At 37.2% G+C, this 20,261-nt stretch overlaps 2 protein-coding genes across 3 annotated transcripts; both read right to left on the bottom strand.

Moving 5' to 3' along the window:
• Positions 1–886: 886 nt before the first annotated feature.
• fas (Fas cell surface death receptor) lies at positions 887–19,897 on the bottom strand. Of its 2 annotated transcripts, none has more exons than XM_026286236.1 (8): positions 19,743–19,897; positions 19,254–19,362; positions 18,421–18,549; positions 18,030–18,144; positions 17,427–17,524; positions 17,134–17,255; positions 16,987–17,005; positions 887–1,216 (listed from the first exon to the last, which is right to left on the bottom strand). In XM_026286236.1, exons 1-8 carry the CDS (start codon positions 19,776–19,778, stop codon positions 924–926), a joined length of 921 nt encoding a protein of 306 aa, XP_026142021.1. In that variant the 5' UTR covers positions 19,779–19,897; the 3' UTR covers positions 887–923. The 2 variants fall into 2 exon arrangements, with proteins under 2 accessions (XP_026142021.1, XP_026142020.1); XM_026286235.1 differs by lacking the exon at positions 887–1,216 and adding an exon at positions 16,302–16,651.
• LOC113117514 (interferon-induced protein with tetratricopeptide repeats 1-like) lies at positions 2,423–4,530 on the bottom strand. The gene is made up of 2 exons (XM_026286234.1): positions 4,441–4,530; positions 2,423–4,031 (listed from the first exon to the last, which is right to left on the bottom strand). Exons 1-2 carry the CDS (start codon positions 4,443–4,445, stop codon positions 2,744–2,746), a joined length of 1,293 nt encoding a protein of 430 aa, XP_026142019.1. The 5' UTR covers positions 4,446–4,530; the 3' UTR covers positions 2,423–2,743.
• Positions 19,898–20,261: the final 364 nt, after the last annotated feature.

Below are 20,261 nucleotides of genomic sequence, written 5' to 3'. Positions count from 1 at the left end.
AAATAATTTAAGTTTGTGCAGCAAATGTCCTCAGCAAACATGGCTGCAATTATTTGAAACATCATCTTTCATTGTTTCAAGTGAAGTGACCCAGCACTTACAGATGGCATTGTTAACAACGATACAATTCATTATGAAAACCTACTTATGATGAACAGGGTACCATTTTAAGTCATTAAAAATAATATTAAATTACAAGTATATAAGTATATAAAGTCAGTGTGGAGAGAAAAATATCAGCGAAAAAAATTTAACACTTAAATGAGACTGAATGATAGTTTCGTCCAAAATGATGTATTTCTGGTTATCGTTCTGCCAGCTGGCAGTGAACAAATCTATGATCGTCTATATAACACTATATTTGTGAAATTGTACAATTTTGCCCTTATATGCTGCACTGACTGGAAGAATTTGAAGGAAATTGGTTCAAATTGAGCCACTGTGGCTCTAAATACGATCATCTGGCACATTCGAAGATATACTCAGCAATTTACTTGAAATATCTTACACCATTTCAAGTTAAGTAGCCGAGCACTAACAGTTTGATTTAATTAAATAATAAATTACAAATAATATTAAATTAATAAAATAATTTAGGATGGATGTATACTGAGACAAAAGGACATTTGACACCAAATTAAAAGTGAATGACTTGAATTGTTTGACTTTGTTTACAGATCAGTCTAAAATGACCTATTTTTGGTTATTATGCTGCCAGCTGTCATTGACCAAATCTACAGCAAACAATTCATATCTAGAACTTTCTGTTTTGACTGATCAACATCATTTAGACAAGAAAAGAAATTCAAATTCTGCTTCTGGTATTTTCAAACAGTTTTCACAATATGAAATATGAATATCTAATGTCGAGAAAAAGTTATAATTTAATGGAGTGCACTTTTAGTTTACAACTCTCATTCAGTTTATGGCTGAGCTATTGCTTCTTTCTCAATGATTTTCTGGATCTCGTCTGCTGTTCTTCTTTCATTCATGTGATGAAGAGTTTTGATGAGAGCTGGGTAAGCTCCATGTAAACCTTGTCTCTCGGACCAAGCTTGCAGAAGTCCGAAGGTCTGTTCTTTCACATCGTTATGGTGATTAAGCTCTTGCTCCTCAATATCAGTTTTGCTCATGCCACTCCGCTGGGCAACACGTTTCATTGTTTTCCAGCCCAGAACATCAGCAATTTCTGATAGGTGAGGATTCAGGTCTAAATATACAGAAAAAGAAGACAGCACTGATTTAAGCTTGTTATCCTGCTATTATTTGAACTGTGATCTAATGACTTTATTTTCTCCAGAAACCCAAACCCATATATTGAAACTGAAGTATTCTACTGCCTGGGGTCAACCACCTTGAGTTAAAGGGGATGTTATACAACACACTTTTTCCCTTTTGTATTGAAAATGGGGAAGGGGGTTTGAACCTTTGTCCCTTTTTTCACCCCTGATTAGTTTGTAAAGTTTGTTACAGTTTGTATAGTTTGTAACACTTAATACAACAATAACTACTTACTGAAAATTGAAGCTCAGTCAGTGTTTTTCATAAAGATTTAGTCTATGTATATCGTCCAATCATTACATTCGGTTTTATTTTAAATTAAATCTATTTGCATACCTCCTAAGGAGTAAAACAGGAGTAACGCTGTGTTTTTACAAGATAGAAGAATTTGACAGAATGTTTAAGTTTAAATCAAGCCGGTGAGCTTGCAGAGTTTCTTCTTGACAGCTAAATTAAATTTGTTGGACTTTTTGTTGAATGAAGCCAACTTTTACCTGTTGAGAATTGCTTTCAGTTTTGTAGACCCATAAAGAGCTGTATTTCTGATGCTTGATTTGGCGAGACAAAGGTGGTTTGAAGATATGCTTTATTATAGCTGTAATTACGCTATAGGTGACACTAGTAGCACAGAAACTGCTTGCTCTGTCTTTAAATGTAGTAGTTTTTCATAATGATATCTTCAAACATAATGCATTTTGGTGTTTTGGTACAAAGTTATCATGTGGTTTACCACAAATGCAAGCTGCTTTGTTGCATTAATGCACATGAATCAATGTGTTGAAGTACCAGGTTTTACTGGATCAAACCAAACTCTTATTTTCACACCTATAAAGCACTATGGGTAATCATTATATATATTCCAAAAACTTTGTGTACAAGTAACATTTGGGTCTTTTAATGTTGATGCTGTTGTGTGGGTGTAACCCGACTGTAGTTCAGATTGGCTGTTCTAATTTACATATTCACCATTTTATAATGAACATTTGTGTCAGTGTATTCAAAGTTAGTCTGCCTTTAAAAAGTATTTAGTTGGTTCCTCCTGTTTTTGCTGTTAGATATCTTCATCTGGCAATTTCCGATTCAGTGTGTATTCAAAATCAATTCACCACTCAGAAACAGGAGATGAAGTAATTATAAACAATAAAGATTTATTGTGTCATTTTTCTTAACAAGTTCCATTTAACAAGTGATTTTTTTTAATGGGATGGAAAACTACTGCCGTTTATACTACAGTTTATAAGTGCCGAATGGCCTAAATGGCATCAGTCCTTCACACAATGCCATTAAATAGGCAAAGACTTCCACAAAGGTAAAAAGAGAGACATATTAAATATTTTTACAACAAGGTCAACCAGTTCTAATTTTCTGACAGAGCAAAAATTCTACATTAAAGTTTGTCCATCAGGTAAAACAGAGAGATCATTCATAATGATTTTTAAAGGTTGTTGCATTAAAGCACATTTTAATCATCAATGTGAAGACTTTCCAGAAAATACCCAATTTTGTCACAGCGAGGATTTTTGGGATTCATGCCAATTTTTTGAAGAATCCTAATGCTCTTTTTTTTGTCCTCTGAAATAGCTGGGATTTCTGCCACTTTCATGTGAAATTTGATTGAATCTTCTGACCGTCTGCAGTAGTGTAGATGGCAGGCATAACTATAGTAAATATACTGTTGGCTGTGGGGAGGTAAATCATCTATATTTGACAGGAGCTGCTGGTAAATCTCATCTGCTCTCTTTCTGTTGCCTGCGTACTTGTGCATTGATGCAAGGCCTACCGTTTCTCTGAGTGAGTCAGGATAATGTCTGACAACCTCCTCAAACAGCTCAGTGGATTTTACAGCCAGTGTCTTCCTTTCCATGTTGTCTTCCTTCATATTGAAAACCTTCCATTTATAGCAATTTGCCAGATGTTTCAACACTCTGTTTGAGGTGGAGAACTTTTCTCGAGCTCTCTCTGCTGCTTCAATACCTTTATCTACAGAAATTTTTCCAAAATACCTGAAAATAGTACCCAAACACTCCTGGTCTCCAGTTTCAAGAGCTTTGTCTAGTAACTTTTGCATCTGTCTCTCATTGTCTTCTCGTTGCACCTCGTACTGTTTTTCTAAATAAAGAGCGTGAAGGAGCAAATTGTTTGGTTCGTTCTCATGTGCAATTTTCAGCTGCTTTAGAACTTCTGTGTTAAGCTCTGGAGAGCAGTTATGAATTTTATATGTCTTGTTCATGGCTATAGCAAGACCTTTGTGCCATTCCTTCCTTTCTGGTTCTGCTTTCAAAGCAATCTTAAAATAATCAATCGCCTGATGCTTCTTGGATTTGTTGAACTTCACCAGCGTCCAGCCCTTTTCTCCACTGACTTCAGGATGTAGAGCACATCCAGGTGGAGCAGGATGCATTCGCTGAAGCCTCTCCACCTCTTCTAGGTATGCTTTGCTCTTATTCATGTCTCCCATGCGGTAGTAGACCCAAGCCAGGTTAGCTTTGTTGACCTGCAGCCGGACTGCAGCTTCTTCTGTTCCCTGCTCCTGCATCACACTTTCTGCTTTGTGCAGGTACATCAGCGCCTCTGTGTTGAAGCCGAGAGTCTGTTGGATGTAGCCCAGCAGGTTGTAATAGTGAAGCAGCCAAATACATCTTTCCTGGTTCACATCATTCAAGTTACTCAGTAAAGTCTTGAGTTCATTTTTACTGTCTCCCAGATCCCAGGTGAAGTAGCACTCCAGCTTCTGAAGACGTTGTTTCAGGCTGGAGTTACAGAATCATTCAGAACAAAAAAAAGATGCTGTTTGTTTACATAAAATATTGAATATCTAGCAGCCATTGGACAGATAATCAAAATTTTGGTTGCACTTTATTTTACAGTACGTGTACTAACATGTACTTGTACTTACAGTGTATTTATCTAAGAAAGTTCTGGTAACACAAGGTAACTAGATGGGGTAGGGTTAGGTTTAGGGGTAGGTTCAGGGTTAGTACCTAGTTATTACATAGTTATTGTAATTACTATAATAAGTACATACTGTGTACATGAGGAACAGGGCTGTAAAATAAAGTGCTACCAAAATTTTTTATAGACTTAAACATTTTTCCCACATACAATCTAAAAATCTGTCATGCATTTTTGCATCTTTGATTTAAATGGTAAACAACTTACTCCATATTAATGGTCAGTGGTTGTCTGGTTTGAGAGATGTTTCTTCTGGCAGTGTTGATTTGTTCTTTATGTGAGTCACTGAGAGATCATGCTGTATTTATAATGATCAAGCTCATAAAACCACCTGCTTATCTATCTGAACAAAGTCATTGAACACGTCAGCTCAGGATTTTTCTCTTGGAAATTTCTATTCTGGTGTAGGTTTTATTTATTTAATAAAGTGCAGTTTAACTAATGACAGTCATAAAGTTTAAAGCCTGCCTTCATCAAGCATGAACTCCTTAGATGCAGGTTTTACAGCACAACATATCAAAGCTGTACTTTGTATTCTGTGGTCCAAAGTGATATTGATAACAATATGTGGAAAAGACCCAACTGGGTTGCCGATTAAAAGGTTGAAGTGATTTTCATATTCATAAAAAAAAAATGGTACTTTGGTAACAATGAGCGATACATATGATAAAGTACTTATTAATATTTGTTACGATAGTTTACAATAAAAATACAGCTGTCAATTTTTAGTTAATTTTAACTCCATTCCATTAAATATCTGCAATTAATATTTTAATAATGTATTGAGAAATGCTTATATTGAAATTTAGATGGAATTAATAATCTTAAATCTTGCAATTAGATATACAGGAAATCTATTAACTAAAAAAATACTTCATATGGTGTTCGGTTAAATGTCATAAATACAGGGTAAAAGTGAAATGGGACACTGTCTGATAATTTATCAATGCCATGTGACAGTCTTCAGCTGGTGTGCCCAGGATGGCGACCAGATGACACTGTTTTTCTGTGAGCACATGGCTCGTGTTGTGTTTGTTTGGTGCCATGTGCTCTCTCTCCTGTCTATTGTCTGATCCCGCCCATCTTGTTATGTCATTATTGTTTTAGTTGCTCCACCTGTGTCTCCCTCATTAGGTTCCCTACTTATTCTCCTTGTGTCTGCAGTCCTTTGCTGGTTCGTTAATTAATGTTATGTTCAAAGTATTGCTGGATGTGTGTATGTTCGCCTTGCCTTTCCTGCTGTATTTTCCCCCTTGAGGTAGTTTTTGTTGTAGTTTTGTTTATATTTTATGATTAGTAAATGCTCTTATCTGTCTTCATTTGAGTCCTCACCTCATCCCTGCTCCCGACCATGACAGAACGAACCAGCCAACAGAGGACTCAGCGGAAGATGGGCTCACTCAATCTACCAGCCTCCACTATCTGCAGCCCCCTCTACCAACGCATGCTTAAGGTAGCAGCATTGAGTTCCCTCCATCAACCGGGAACTGACGTGAGGAAATTTGCAATGGAGTTCAGGAATGCTGCAGATGGGCTGGACTACAAAGATGCAGCCCTCAAGGACCTTCTGAATTATGCCCTTGATGAGCCTTTCAATTGGTGGAGGATGAAAGGGCTGGATCACCTGACGTTTGTGGGGTCCGTAGACTATCTAGCTCCTCAGGGAAACCCTCCGGCCGAGGAGGTTGCAGCGCCCTTTGTGTCGGCTGATGATGCTGGAACGCCTCTAGAAGTGCTGGAGCTCCCCGTGGCGGCTGATGAGGCTTCAGCTCCCCCAATTGCAGCTGACGAGAATGAAGTGCCCTCTCCTCATAAACAGAGGAGGGGGAGGAGGAAGAATGGATCCACTTTGCCACCCCTAGAAGTGGCCGATGAGGCTGCAGTACCCCCGAAGGCAGCTGACGAAGCTGCAGTGCTCCCGGTGGTGACCGAAGAGGTAGCAGCGCACCCAGTGGTGGCAGAAGGGTTTACAGCGTCCCCAGAGGCAGCCGACAAAACTGCAGCACCTCCATTAGTGGCCGAAGAGGTTGCAGCACCCCCAGAGGTGGCCAACGAAACTGCAGCACCCCCAGAGGTGGCCAACGAAACTGCAGCACCCCCAGAGGTGGCCAAAGAAACTGCAGCACCCCTGGTGGTGGCCAAAGAGGTTGCAGCAACCCCAGAGGAGGCCGACAAAGCTGCAGCGCCCCCGGGGATGGCTGAGGAGGTTGCAGTGCCCCCAGTGGAGGCCAAGGAGGTTGCAGTGCCCCCAGTGGGGGCCGAAGAGGTTGCAGCGCTCCCAGTGGAGGTCAATGAGGTTGCAGCGCTCCTGGTGGTGACCGAAGAGGTTGTAGCACCCCCAGAGGCAGGTGACGAAGCTGCAGCACCCCTGGTGGTGGCCAAAGAGGCTACAGGCCCCCGGAGGTGGCAGATGAAACTGCAGTGCCACCCTCTCAGAAATGGAGGAGGAGGAAGAAGGCTGCTTCCATCTTTTAAGGCCTAGAGGCTTTCCCAGAGCCAGGTGAGGTCCCGGCACCACCAAAGCTCCTTGCCCTGCCAGCGCTGCCCAAGCTCCACTGTCTGCCAGCTCCACCCTTGATGTCAGCTCTACCTCAGCTGCTTGCCCTGCCGGCTCTTTCCTTGAGGAAGGTTTCACTTTTGCTGCCTCCTGACCTGTACCAGATCCATGCCACATCTCACAAATGGCATGGGCGACACTTGGCCCAGATGTCAACCACGCCATTTCTGAGATTTGGCCCAGATCCGTCCCAGTTGTGGCTGACTTAGATGGCTGTGGGTTAGATATGGCCCATATTTACCCTTTCTAGACACAAAAGAATATTTAATTCATCCAGAATAAAGAAAACACTCATGTAGTCTAAACTGCTTTATTAAAATATAAAAATTAGACAAATAAATATACATACATGAATACAACTGCATGTATAGATATAAAACAAATACATTTACATTATTACAAAATAAAAAATACAGATAAATATTTATAAATATAGTTAAATACACATTAACATTACATTTACATTTAGCAGACACTTTTATCCAAAGCAACTTACAAATGAGGACAATGGAAGCAATCAAAATCAACAAAAGAGCAATGATATACAGGTGCTGGTCATATAATTAGAATATCATCAAAAAGTTCATTTATTTCACTAATTCCATTCAAAAAGTGAAACTTGTATATTATATTTATTAATTACACACAGACTGATATATTTCAAATGTTTATTTCTTTTAATTTTGACGTTTATAACTGACAGCTAAGGAAAATCCCAAATTCAGACACGGCAGAGAGGAGTGAGTATGAGAAACATTCAGATACACAGGCTGATTCAGTCTTCTGAATTGGGAGTAGCGAACATGCATTATAAACTTCTTTCAAATTAGAATCTGTTGGGGAGATAACTATTACTATTTCATCAATGGAGTACATTGAGTACTATTTTTAATCTAGTAGGTTTAAACTGAAATAATTTTTCTAGATCACTTAATAAACATATTATTTGTTGTCTGTTTTTGTCTGTTATTGAATCAAATTACAGTAAAATAGTAACACTGTGACTATTACAATTCAAAACAACTCTTTTCTATGTGAATATTATGTTAAAATGTCATTTATTCCTTTGATCAAAGCTGAATTTTCAGCATCATTACTCCAGTCTTCAGTGTCACATCTTCAGAAATCATTCTAATATGATGATTTACTGCTCAAGAAACATTTCTGATTATGATCAATGTTAAAATACAGACGTGCTGAAATGTTTTTTTTTTTTTGGATTCGTTGTTACATAGACTCCAAACATTTGAATGTTAGATGATTTTGAACAATTTAATGCATGTAACACTGTTTCAAATAAATGCAGGTCTTTTGAACTTTGTATTCATCTGTGAATCCTGAAAAATAAAATGCATCACGGTTTCCACAAAAAAAATGAAGATGAAGCAGCACAACTGTTTCAACGCTGATAATAAGTTTCTTGAGCAGCAAATCAGCATTTCTGAGGGATCCATGTGACACTGAAGACTGGAGGAATGATGCTGAAAATACAGCTGCACATCACAGGAATAAATTATTTTATAATGTATTCACATAGAAAACAGCTATTTTAAATTGTAATAATATTTCACAATATTACTCTTTTTACATATTTTAATCAAATAATTACTACAGAGGTGAGCAGAAGATAATTATTACAAATTGTATCAACTTCAAGCTTTTGAACACTAGTGTACTGTATATTTGAGGTTTGACTTACTGTACTAGTCTTGTGGTCAATAGCATCTTGGAGATGTTGTCTTACAGTAGGTTCACTCCGACTCTGCTGGATGCAGCAGGCCATCAGCACTGAAGAATCCAGGAACAAAACAAGCAATTTGACACAGAGCCAACAATATTTGGTCTGCAGTTCCAGGTTTATTAGATGGAAACAAGCTAGAGCAGGTGAAATGCAAAAAATAAATAAAATAACAGATTCATTGCGATATATGTTGTGAAAAAAAATGCATATTAGGTTACTTAACCTTTTCAGCGCTTCCTACATCTCTTTCAGCAGCTCCCTTCAGAAATATTGAAATCTTGGACACTCCCTTCTGTTGTAGAAGGATTATTTTGTCACTCTTGAAATCGCAGAACTACGGAGCCCTTCTGGAACCACTTTGTCAAAAAAAAAAAAAAAACTAACTCGTGGCCTCAAGATACTAACTCGTGGCCTCAAGATACTAACTTGTGGCCTCAAGATAAGCTAACTCGTGGCCTCAAGATACTAACTCGTGGCCTCAAGATAAGCTAACTCGTGGCCTCAAGATAAGCTAACTCGTGGCCTCAAGATAAGCTAACTCGTGGCCTCAAGATAAGCTAACTCGTGGCCTCAAGATAAGCTAACTCGTGGCCTCAAGATAAGCTAACTCGTGGCCTCAAGATAAGCTAACTCGTGGCCTCAAGATACTAACTCGTGGCCTCAAGATAAGTTAAGTTGTGGTCTCAAGATAAGCTAACTCGTGGCCTCAAGATAAGCTAACTCGTGGCCTCAAGATAAGCTAACTCGTGGCCTCAAGATAAGTTAAGTCGTGGCCTCAAGATAAGCTAACTCGTGGCCTCAAGATAAGCTAACTCGTGGCCTCAAGATACTAACTCGTGGCCTCAAGATAAGTTAAGTCGTGGCCTCAAGATAAGCTAACTCGTGGCCTCAAGATAAGCTAACTCGTGGCCTCAAGATAAGCTAACTCATGGCCTCAAGATAGTGAAGTGTCTGACACATGGTCATGGACCCTTTGTTATTAAACTGGACCCTGTACTGTAGTGCAATGTAATACTTCACATTCTGTGCAATATTATCTGTTTTAATATTCAGTGTAATAGAATTTGCTGCAGTTCTGTTTCTATTTATTTACTAGTACTGTTCATCACAATCAATTCAATTCTGTTAATACAGTAATATAAATCTTGTATGCTGCATTTCCATAGTCCTTTATAATTCTTCTTCATATTTTATAGCATATTTTTATACTTTTTACATGTATATAGGCTACTAGTTTATTTACCAACTTCTATTATTATTTATATTCCTTTAAATGTCTTGATGTGGACATCAACTGTGACACAAGAATTGTCCCCCGGGTTATCAATATCAATAAAGATCAAAGTATTTCTGATTCTGATTTTAAGATAGCCTGTAGTAGTGTGCAGACTGGTTCATTAATTATTGAAGTGTTTCACATTTTGGAAAAGCATGTCTGTGTAGCCTACGATAAAACGTCAGCAGAGGGCGTTCTAGGCATAGGTCACGGTACCTCCGTCTGGCTGTATGTATTTATGTGTATTTCCCGGTATTGATGGCAAGGAGTTGCGGGATGAGAATGCGTTAGATGATCATATGAATAATTAGCATAACAAGTTAAGCCGGCTAATTCAACATTAATGGCTATCAAGTCCGATAAAATTTGTAACATTAGTAACAGAGACTAAGATAGCAGTGACTTGATAGCCATTAACATTGAATTAGCCTGCTTAACTTGTTATTCTAATCGTTAATGCTTCCAGCTCGAACACCTATAAGAGATCGCTAACACATGTGACCAACTGGGCGCGTTCCACAATGGATGCGGTTGTGAAAGTAAGCAACGAGATAGAGAAAACATTTAAAATGAAAGAAATAATGAGTATTGTATTCTTTGATATTGAAAAAGCTTATGATTCCATGTGGAGGGAGGGGTTACTAATTAAAATGAATAAAATGGGAATTAGAGGTAAGTTATATAACTGGGTATTAGAATTTCTGTCAGAAAGAAGATTTAGAGTCAAAGTGGGATCAGACGTATCTGAGGAATTTGAAATTGTTAATGGAATTCCACAAGGCAGTGTTATTAGTCCAGTTTTATTTAATGTTATGATCAATGATATTTTTATGAATCTAGATAGAAGGATTGGGTCAGCTCTGTATGCAGATGATGGGGCCATATGGGTAAGAGGACGAGATGCCATAAGGGTGAGAAGTAAAATCAAGGAAGCAATAGGAAAGGTAGAACAATGGTCGTATAATTGGGGATTTAAGCTTTCTACAAGTAAGTCTTGTCATATGATATTTACCAGGAAGAAAGGGATAGATAAACAGAAGCTACAGTTATATGGCCACAATATGGAAACAGTAGATCATTTTAAATATCTTGGTATTTGGTTAGATCAAAAGGGAACATGGAAAATACACATTGAAAAGGTGGAATCAAAATGCAAGAAAGTCATAAATTTAATGAGAGCGGTAGTGGGGAAAGATTGGGGAGCAAATAAACAATCATTAATGTATATTTATAGGGCTCTAATGAGGTCAACAATAGATTATGGATGTTATGTTTATGGAGCAACAGCTAAAACCCATTTATTGAAGTTAGATAATAAAGCATTGAGGATCTGTGCAGGTGTAATGAGATCAACACCAATTAAAGCAATACAGGTTAGGAGAAGTGCCCTCAGACCTGAGAAGAGATAAAATCATGCTTACATACTGGAGTCGCTTAAGTGGATGTGGGTTTGAAAACCATGCTAAGAGCATTATTCAGGAATGTTGGGAGTATAGTTCTTTTAAAGGTAATGGTTTGGATGGGTAATAAAGACTAAATCAGAGGAATATAGAGTAAATAATATATGGTTTAACTCCCCTACACCTATCAGTAATATCCCTATTTGGTTATTTCCAAGAACTGAGATAGACTTAAATATATTGGAATTAAAAAATGAATGGGAAGAGAGTAGGAAAGGACATTTGGCAAGTCAGTACATAAGGAACAAATATTACAGTTATTTAGATATGTATACAGACGGATCTAAAGATGAAGAGGACAAGGTAGGAATAGGAATATATATACCAACAATGAATATAAGCATTGGGAAAAGATTACCCGATCAGGCATCAGTGTACACGGCAGAGATGATGGCGATTATTGTAGGACTGCAGTGGGTTGAGGAAGTAAAACCAGACAGAGTGGTGTGTTGTGTTGACTCTGTAGCAGCTCTTTATAGTATTCAAAATATGAAATCTAATAGAGAAGATCTAATGCTAGAAATTCAACAAAGTTTATTTAGATTACAGAGACTACGGATAGATGTGAGATTCTGCTGGGTACCTGCCCACACAGGTGTACAAGGGAATGAGGGAGCAGACAATATAGCAAAAAAATCAACTAAGATGAACAATGTCATAAATATACCTCTTGGAAAAGGAGAAGCTAAGGCGATAATTAAAAAAGAAATGTTAAAGAAATGGCAGGATAGGTGGGATGTGGATAAAAGTGGAAGGAAATATTACAGCTTGCAAAAATCTATTAATGCTCAGGGTGTGAATAGAAGTAACAGAAGAGAGGAGAGTGTTTTAACCAGGCTAAGGTTTGATCACACAGGGTTAAATAAAACACTGTTTTTAATGGGCAAAAGTCCATCAGATGAATGTTTGTAATGTAGGTCCAAGGAAGATGTAGAACATGTATTGCTATATTGTAAGAAATATAGAGATGAGAGGATGAGGCTAAAACAAAAGATAAGTCAGACAGGAAGGAAGTGGAACCTTGAAGGTTTATTAGGCACAACAGGAGATGGGGTAAAGGATACACAGAAAGCAGTTATACAATATCTAAAAAAATATAGGGATATACAATAGGATATAGAATTTTTTTTATTTTATTTTTTTATTATTATTATTTTTTTATTTTTTTTATTTGATATAAAGTAGTACCAATGGATATAGCTCATGTTACATACTCTGATACAGTAGGTGGCGGTATGCACCTTTAAAAGTCATGGTTGCAATCTGCCAAAAAATGAAAAGAAGAAGAAGAAGAAGACCAACTGGGCGGCAACGTCATCCGAATGCAAAGAATTATGGGTATGTTTGGCCAGTTAACAACATCGTCTGGCATAGCAGGCTAGTGTTCTGCCATGAAAATAATGAAAAATTAGCGTGAAAACTGAATATAATCCTACAAAATGCAGCGGGCTAAAGAAAACATTGTCGAAGCATACCGCCTAAAACTAACTCCTAATGCAAAGATGAGATATGACGAGAAAATAAAGAGAATCAAAGGACTCGATCCTTACGAGCAGAGCGTCTGGTCAAGGTAACACCCTCCAGCCCAAAAGAAGGGCATGTGAAAAGGCTGTGTTGTGGTGCTTTTGCAGACAGCCTGAAGAGCTTGATGACATGTTTGCTTGCGATAATCAGAACTGTCCTATACAACATACAATAATTTAGACTGCGTGGGACTCAGCAGCGCACCAGCCAGAGAAGAGTCATGTGTCTGTGACTTATCCACAACCTACCTCATACATTTTCAGTTTCTCATCATTTTTTTTCGACTCTTTATAAATGTAAATGTATTCATCTAAATGTATTTACATGTTAAATATGTAAAGAAACTGAAGTTGGTTGTTACTACTATTTAAGTTATGTAATTGTGTTTGCAACCAAAAAACACTGATTTTGCACAATTCTTCCTTAATAAAGATAAAGGAGGCAGAATTACATTCAATCTTTGAGTATTTTATTTACAGACATGGCTAAAAAAAACATTACATGTGAGAAGAGACATTACAAAATCTTTTTTTAGGAAACAAAAAAAAAACATTTTACATATTAGATGTGAGCATGGTGTATAATTCTAACATGACACCTTCACAACAATACTTGGACACATTGGTCACAAGTGTCCGGCGATGGGAGTGGGTTCTCAGGATCTTCCATCTCAGGTGCAGGTGTAATGTCTGACAGTAACAATATAAAGAAATCGTGTCATATCACAACCTCTATTCCTAAGGATTCCAGATTATCTATACACAGGGGGCAACATACACTACCGTTCAAAAGTTTGGGGTTAGTAAGATTTTTTAATGTTTTTAAAAGAAGCATCTTCTGCTCACCAAGGCTGTATTTATTTGATAAAAAAATAAAATAATAATAATAAACAGTAATATTGTGAAATATTATGACAATTTAAAATGACTTCTCTATTTTAATATATTTTAAACTAATTTATTCCTGTAATCAAAGCAGGATCACACTCCAACATTTCATAGGCAGGTTAGACTGCAAACACAGTCACCAAATAAATTGCAATGTAGCCTAGATGTACAACATTTAAAACTGATTAACGTTACGCTTTAATACACTGGTAACTTAAGTTCATTTTCTAGCCATGTCATGCTAGTTAACAGTTAACATTTACAGAGAGTTATGGTAACTTACATTTGTGAAAATGCTTTGAACACCATCATGTGTGTGGTGGAGTGTTATCGAAGTTGTAAGCTTGGCCTCCTTACCGCCAAGTAGCCCAGAGTGCAGTCAGAAGCACGCGGTAATGGTCAGAAATTCAGCGAGAGTGGGATCAACAGAACCCCACTGTTCGGATAAATATACACAATAAAAAGGTGATACAAAATTTAATACCTTGGAAAATTACATTTAAGACACTTTAAGTACCTTTATTTTCTCTAAATTGATTTATAAACTTTTAATACTTTTTAAGAACCTGTGGACAAAAATTCAGGGTGGAGGTATACTGAGAGAAAAAGACATTGACTCTAAAATAAAAGTTAATTACTTGAATTGTTTGACTTTTTGTTTTGACTATTGTTTTTTTCTGCTGTAAAGATTGGCATTTTAACACGGGGAGTCTATGGGACTGACTCCCCTTTGCAGCCAGCCTCTAGCGGCCAGTTGACGAATTGCAGTGTAACTCACTTCCGTACGGGCTTCAGGAGAGAGAGCGGGAGGATGCCGCTTGAAACCCGGCTCTCTATGCGTGCTTTGAAATGATTGTGCGCAGAGACCAGCACACTAGCTCCAAATATAATAAATAAATAAGCAAGACTTAGAAACAGGTGCAAATGATCAACTACGATCCATTTCAACCCTACAAGCGAGTGAATCAGAATCAGAATGAGCTTTATTGCCAGGTATGTTTACACATACCTGGAATTTGTTTTCGTGACAGAAGCTTCTGCAGTGCAACAGAATGACAGCGACAGAATAAAAAACACATAATAAAAGAATAAAAAATACAAATAAGTAGGTAAGGAATAACAATATACAAATTGAAAATTGCAGGTATATTACAATAGGCAGTTTTGTATGTACAGGTATGTGCAAATTTGAAGTATAAACTAAGTATGTGTGTTAAATAAGTGTATGTGTGTATAAATAGTGTATAAATAGTGTTGTGTGTTATTATCAAGTGTGCATTAGATGGATTGCCTCGGGGAAGAAATTGTTCCGATGTCTGGTCATTCTGGTGCTCAGTGCTCTGTAGCATCAACCAGATGGCAACAGTTCAAAGAAGGGGTGTGATGGATGTGAGGGGGCCAGAGTGATTTTACCAGCCCTTTTTAATTACTCTGGATAAGTACAGTTCTTGAATAGAACGGAAGGTTGTATCAATGATTCGCTCAGCAGTCCAGACTGACCTCTGTAGTCTTCTTAGGTCAGATTTAGAAGCTGAGCTGAATCAGTGCAGAGGACGGATTCAATGATGGCAGAGTAGAACGGTTTCAGCAGCTCTTGTGGTAGTGAACAACACTAATCAAGTTCGGAAATTTGTATCACTATTCAAGATAGCCTGTCAAGCAGGACAGTACAATTTGGAAGTCTTACTGGATAAAACAATAGCCAGGACGTCAGGTTAGCAATTTTTCAAGCCCTGACACACACACACACACACACACACACTCATACTAGTGTACATACATACATACACACTAGTGGTGTAATGCTATGGCACAAAGAGCACTCAGTTCAAAAGCTGTCACTCATCTTAGTTTATAGCGATCTCACAAAGAACGTTATTAGCATTAAATTTCTCTATGCTGCACAACAAATCTCTTATTTACATTTAAATCTCTCTAGCGGTTAATAAACAGAACTGCTTGCGTCTTGCGGAAGAACATCGTAGCTGGAACTACTTCTCTCTGTTTATGTCTATGAAGAATCACAAAGGTACTGGGTTACTCCGCCGCGGTACCCCCGAAGCAATCTAAAATAGTCTGAATATAAACACTTATTATAGGTGCACCCTAGTGATTCAGGACAAGCTAAAAACACGGTTTGGCAAACGGATTCATGGCGTACTAGCTTATTATATACATTTTTCTACATTTTGAACACAAACAAAGTTCCGGACCGCAGCTCTGATTGGTTGTTTCTTACCGGGATTGGATGAACTTCTGCAAATGGCAATAGGACCACTGGGAGGAGCCAGAGGAGCTTGATTTTTTCACAGATTATCTGTCTCATATTCTACTGTCAGGACATAATGACAGGTTTAACAAATATATAAAAAATATATTTTTTACAAAAGTTACCTACTGCAGCTTTAAATTGAGGGGTTTTTTTTTATTTCGTTTGAGGGGGCTTGGCCGTAGAACCGGGCCTGCTGCCAACTGTCAATGACAAGAAGCAATATAGCAAATAATTAATTTTTAGAATTTTTTGTTGTGACTGATTAACATCATTTAGACTAGAAAATAAATTCTTATTTGGTTACTGGTATTTTCAAACAGTTTTCACAATATGAAATATGAATATCTAATGTCGAGACAAAGTTGTAATTTAATGGAGTGCACTTTTAGTTCACAACTCTCATTCAGTTTATGGCTGAGCTATTGCTTCTTTCTCAATGATTTTCTGGATCTCGTCTGCTGTTCTTCTTTCATTCATGTGATGAAGAGTTTTGATGAGAGCTGGGTAAGCTCCATGTAAACCTTGTCTCTCGGACCAAGCTTGCAGAAGTCCGAAGGTCTGTTCTTTCACATCGTTATGGTGATTAAGCTCTTGCTCCTCAATATCAGTTTTGCTCATGCCACTCCGCTGGGCAACACGTTTCATTGTTTTCCAGCCCAGAACATCAGCAATTTCTGATAGGTGAGGGTTCAGGTCTAAATCTACAGAAAAAGAAGACAGCACTGATTTAAGCTTGTTATTCTGCTATTATTTGAACTGTGATCTAAGGACTTTATTTTCTCCAGAAAAGTTATATTTACAGGGGTTAAAATAAGGAATGCACTTATTTTAAAGTTTTTTTTTACCAACAAATAACTAGGTCAAGAGGTTGTAATATCACATATAACTTATTGGTAATCAAAGTGAGTGAATGAACTGAACATGAATTAAAAAAAATTGATTTGTTGAAAAAAAAAATTTCAAGGGAGGATACTGATATTTGATGTATTTAAAAACACATGCAAACATATCCAATAATTCTCACTAGCAAACATACCTTTCAGGTGAGGGTCTTCCTATAAGGGGAAACAAATATATTCATCAGTCACAAAAGATTTGAAAATGCTAAACAAAAAATTAACATGCAGTTCCACTGTAACACCACAAGGGTGATACGGAAGCTTAGAATAAGGGGAAAAAATACCTTTCGAGTAATTAAATATGGGATCTGTTTATCATTTAAATAAAGTTTGCGTGCTATCCAGAACACCACCACACCAACACCAGCCAAAAGTATGAGCGACACCACAACAGCTACAATGGTGCCTGAAATATGAAATCATATTAGTCAATTATCTGTAACGTATTTATCGTTTATACTGCATAGGCTATAGAGGACTTTTTTTTAGTTATTGCTTATACTGCGAGTACACAGAAGTGCTCTTGGAACACTAGCATTTTAACATGTACTGAAATCAGTGTTAAAGCAGCCCTTACCTGTGCTTGTGGATTGTCGATGTGTGAGATCTTTGGGTTCATTGCACACAGTGTTGTTGCTTTTTGTGCATTCTTGTTTCACTCCAAGTTCCTCACACCTGTTGGGTAAACAATAGGCAAACAGAGAGAAGACAGAATCATAAACTGAAAACCAATATACAATATACTGAGAAAATATAATAATACTTAAATTTCAAATCTTCAAGCAACTGTTAGCAAACCCCTTTTTAAATCAAATAAGCAGAAACACGGATAAAAAAAAAAAAAAAAAAAAAAAAGGAATTGCAAACATTTAGACCAGCTGTACCAGGATTACAGTTATTTAATATTGCTATGTATTGTTATGTAAACTTAAAGCACACGCATTGCTATTACTTTTCTATTTCATCTTTTTGAGAGAAGGAAAAAAAAGATAACTTATTCCAGTATCATTTCAGTGTTTTCCCCAAACTGAGTCTGCTTCAGCACAGATTGTATTTGGTTTGAATGGGAGCAACATGTGCATGCACACAGCTTTTTACAGTAAATTCCATTCTAACATTCGATGCACACAGACATATGTAATTCATTTCAGAGCGAAAAGGGATTTGGCTGACTACATACATGTCACAGGGATTGCAGCTCTTGCACAGGTCACCGTTTTTACAGTAATAATTTTCCTTGCACCAGCAGACAGTGTTGTGAAATGGTGAACATCTCTCCTTCGTTTCCATGTTTGCTATTGGAAGGAGAGAAAGCAGAAATAAGACGTTTTACAATAGTTTTGCCTATGCTTACATTTGGGCTCCAAGAAGCAAAATACTACCATCTGAAAACAGCCCCATCTCTTGCATTATTGAGATTTTGGCAAATATTTTCTAAATAAGAGTTGACTGTTTTCTGCCCATTTGTTAAAATTCATGTTTATTAGATGGTATAAAAACAAAACAAAAAAACATTGATTTGCAGAAAATCACAATTTAACTGACAAAACTAATAAGGTGTTAAGACCTACCATTGGAATCACAGACTTTACAAGGCTGACATTGGTGTTCACTGTTTGGGTGATCCAAATAGGTGCCATCCTTACACCTCTCACAATACGTTATATTTGTTTCTGTGCAGTGATTTAAGACCTGGTAGCCTGTAACACACACATTTATATACTCCATAACATCCTTTAGTTTCTTCTAAATTAAGATAATTACATAGATGTCTTAAATATTTACGAACCATGAAACCATCCATAAGGGTCAATTTGACCATTAGAAACTGACTGAAAGCTAAATAAATAAACTTTCAGTTGATGTATGGATTGTAAGGATGGGGCAATATTTGGCCGAGAAACAACTATTTGTAAATCTGGAATCTGACGGTGAGAAAAGAAAAAAAAAGAGCTTTGAAACCTTTAAAGTTGTCCAAATGATTTCTTAGCAATGCATATTACTAATCAAAAATTAAGATTTGATATATTTACGGTAGGAAATTTATACAAATATTTTAATGGAATGGAACATTGTCTTTACTAAACTTTATATTACTAAGCTGAATATTCATTTATTTATGTTTGTTTGTTAGGTAGCTACGTAATAAGATAGCCTGGTAATACTAGACTCTGCTACTTCAGTTTGCTTCGTAGACAGAGTACAATAGCGAAATGAAATTGAGCGGAAGTAGGAAGTCTGACGTAGTCAGGCTAGTAATAAGATGGATCTTCAACCAGAAAAATAAAAACCTGCTGAATGTTAACCCATCTAAACACTAACGCTACACGTTTGATGTGAAATAAGAAACGATGTCCACCTCGCTAACAATAAACACCGTGTATGTGTGAACATTAGTTCTTGCCTGTGGGACAAAGACAGCAGGTGTTTCCCTCATGCCGGTAAGTCCCGAGCTCACAGACGCCGCGTCTCGCGCGCCGGGGACTACCTTCTGTCAGTCCCACAATTAACACCTGAAAAACACGGGAAGAAAAACTGCACTTAACAGATGAAATATGAAATTAAAGTAACGTTTTCTAGTTGAAATTCTTTTCAAGCATACTTTCTGAAACACAAGATGGTGTAACCGCAATCTAAGACAAAACGAAATCGAAAGATAAACTTAAAGTACAAGAAATGTTTAACGTTAGTATGTTTGTACTACACTATTTTACACTAAATTGTATTCAATTATTTTTTAAATAGCAATCAACAAATATTGTACAAACCAATTCCATACATTTCTGTGTTCCTCTAGTGATTTGATTGTCGATGGAGGGGGCTTTTTGACAGTATATACAGTGAACAGTATTATATACCATAAAAACTGAATATTGTTTAAAGTTTTACTTACCGCATAGACCAGAAATACGAGATTGGAGAAATTCATGTCTTTAAGAGTAAACGGCACAAAGAAACAACGTTTCTAGTAGTAACGTTTGTGATAAATTCTCCCAAACCTCCAAGTTACATTATCAACAACGTTTTGAAACGAAAGTGACGTTAGAGGGAGTGTCTTATGCGCGAGCTAATTGTTCTTTTGAGCCGAATCCTATACATCTGTTTTTATCAAAACCGCTCAATCATGGTCCGAACCGTTCTCGAGAATATAATAAGTCGCATACTCATTGAACGAAGTAAATGTTAGTTGGTTTTAGCGAGTAACAGTTATTGTATAGCTCCCCAAGAGCACGTAATAACGGTATGATGTAAATGAATCAAACGAACCGGTTCACTAAATCGAACTGATCGAAAGAACCGATTAGAGGTAAAATTGCGGACTTTCCTCTGTAGGGAATCCCCGTTGTTGGGCTATATTTACATTACAGATCGTTCTTACGGCAAACATGTGTAGACTAAAATGATCTTTAAA

This window comes from Carassius auratus, chromosome 17 (assembly GCF_003368295.1).
Source record: "Carassius auratus strain Wakin chromosome 17, ASM336829v1, whole genome shotgun sequence".
Classification (NCBI taxonomy): Eukaryota; Metazoa; Chordata; class Actinopteri; order Cypriniformes; family Cyprinidae; genus Carassius; species Carassius auratus.
Note: the sequence above shows the minus strand (reverse complement) of the source record. Positions and strands in the feature narration are given on the sequence as shown.

What these genes read in the sequence shown, in the direction of transcription:
- fas (XM_026286236.1), bottom strand. Translation starts at nt 19,778, where the DNA reads ATGAATTTCTCCAATCTCGTATTTCTGGTCTATGCG. An exon ending in TCGTATTTCTGGTCTATGCG is followed by an intron (nt 19,363 to 19,742) that starts GTAAGTAAAACT and finishes CGTGTTTTTCAG; the next exon opens with GTGTTAATTGTGGGACTGAC. An exon ending in CTGCTGTCTTTGTCCCACAG is followed by an intron (nt 18,550 to 19,253) that starts GCAAGAACTAAT and finishes TGTGTGTTACAG; the next exon opens with GCTACCAGGTCTTAAATCAC.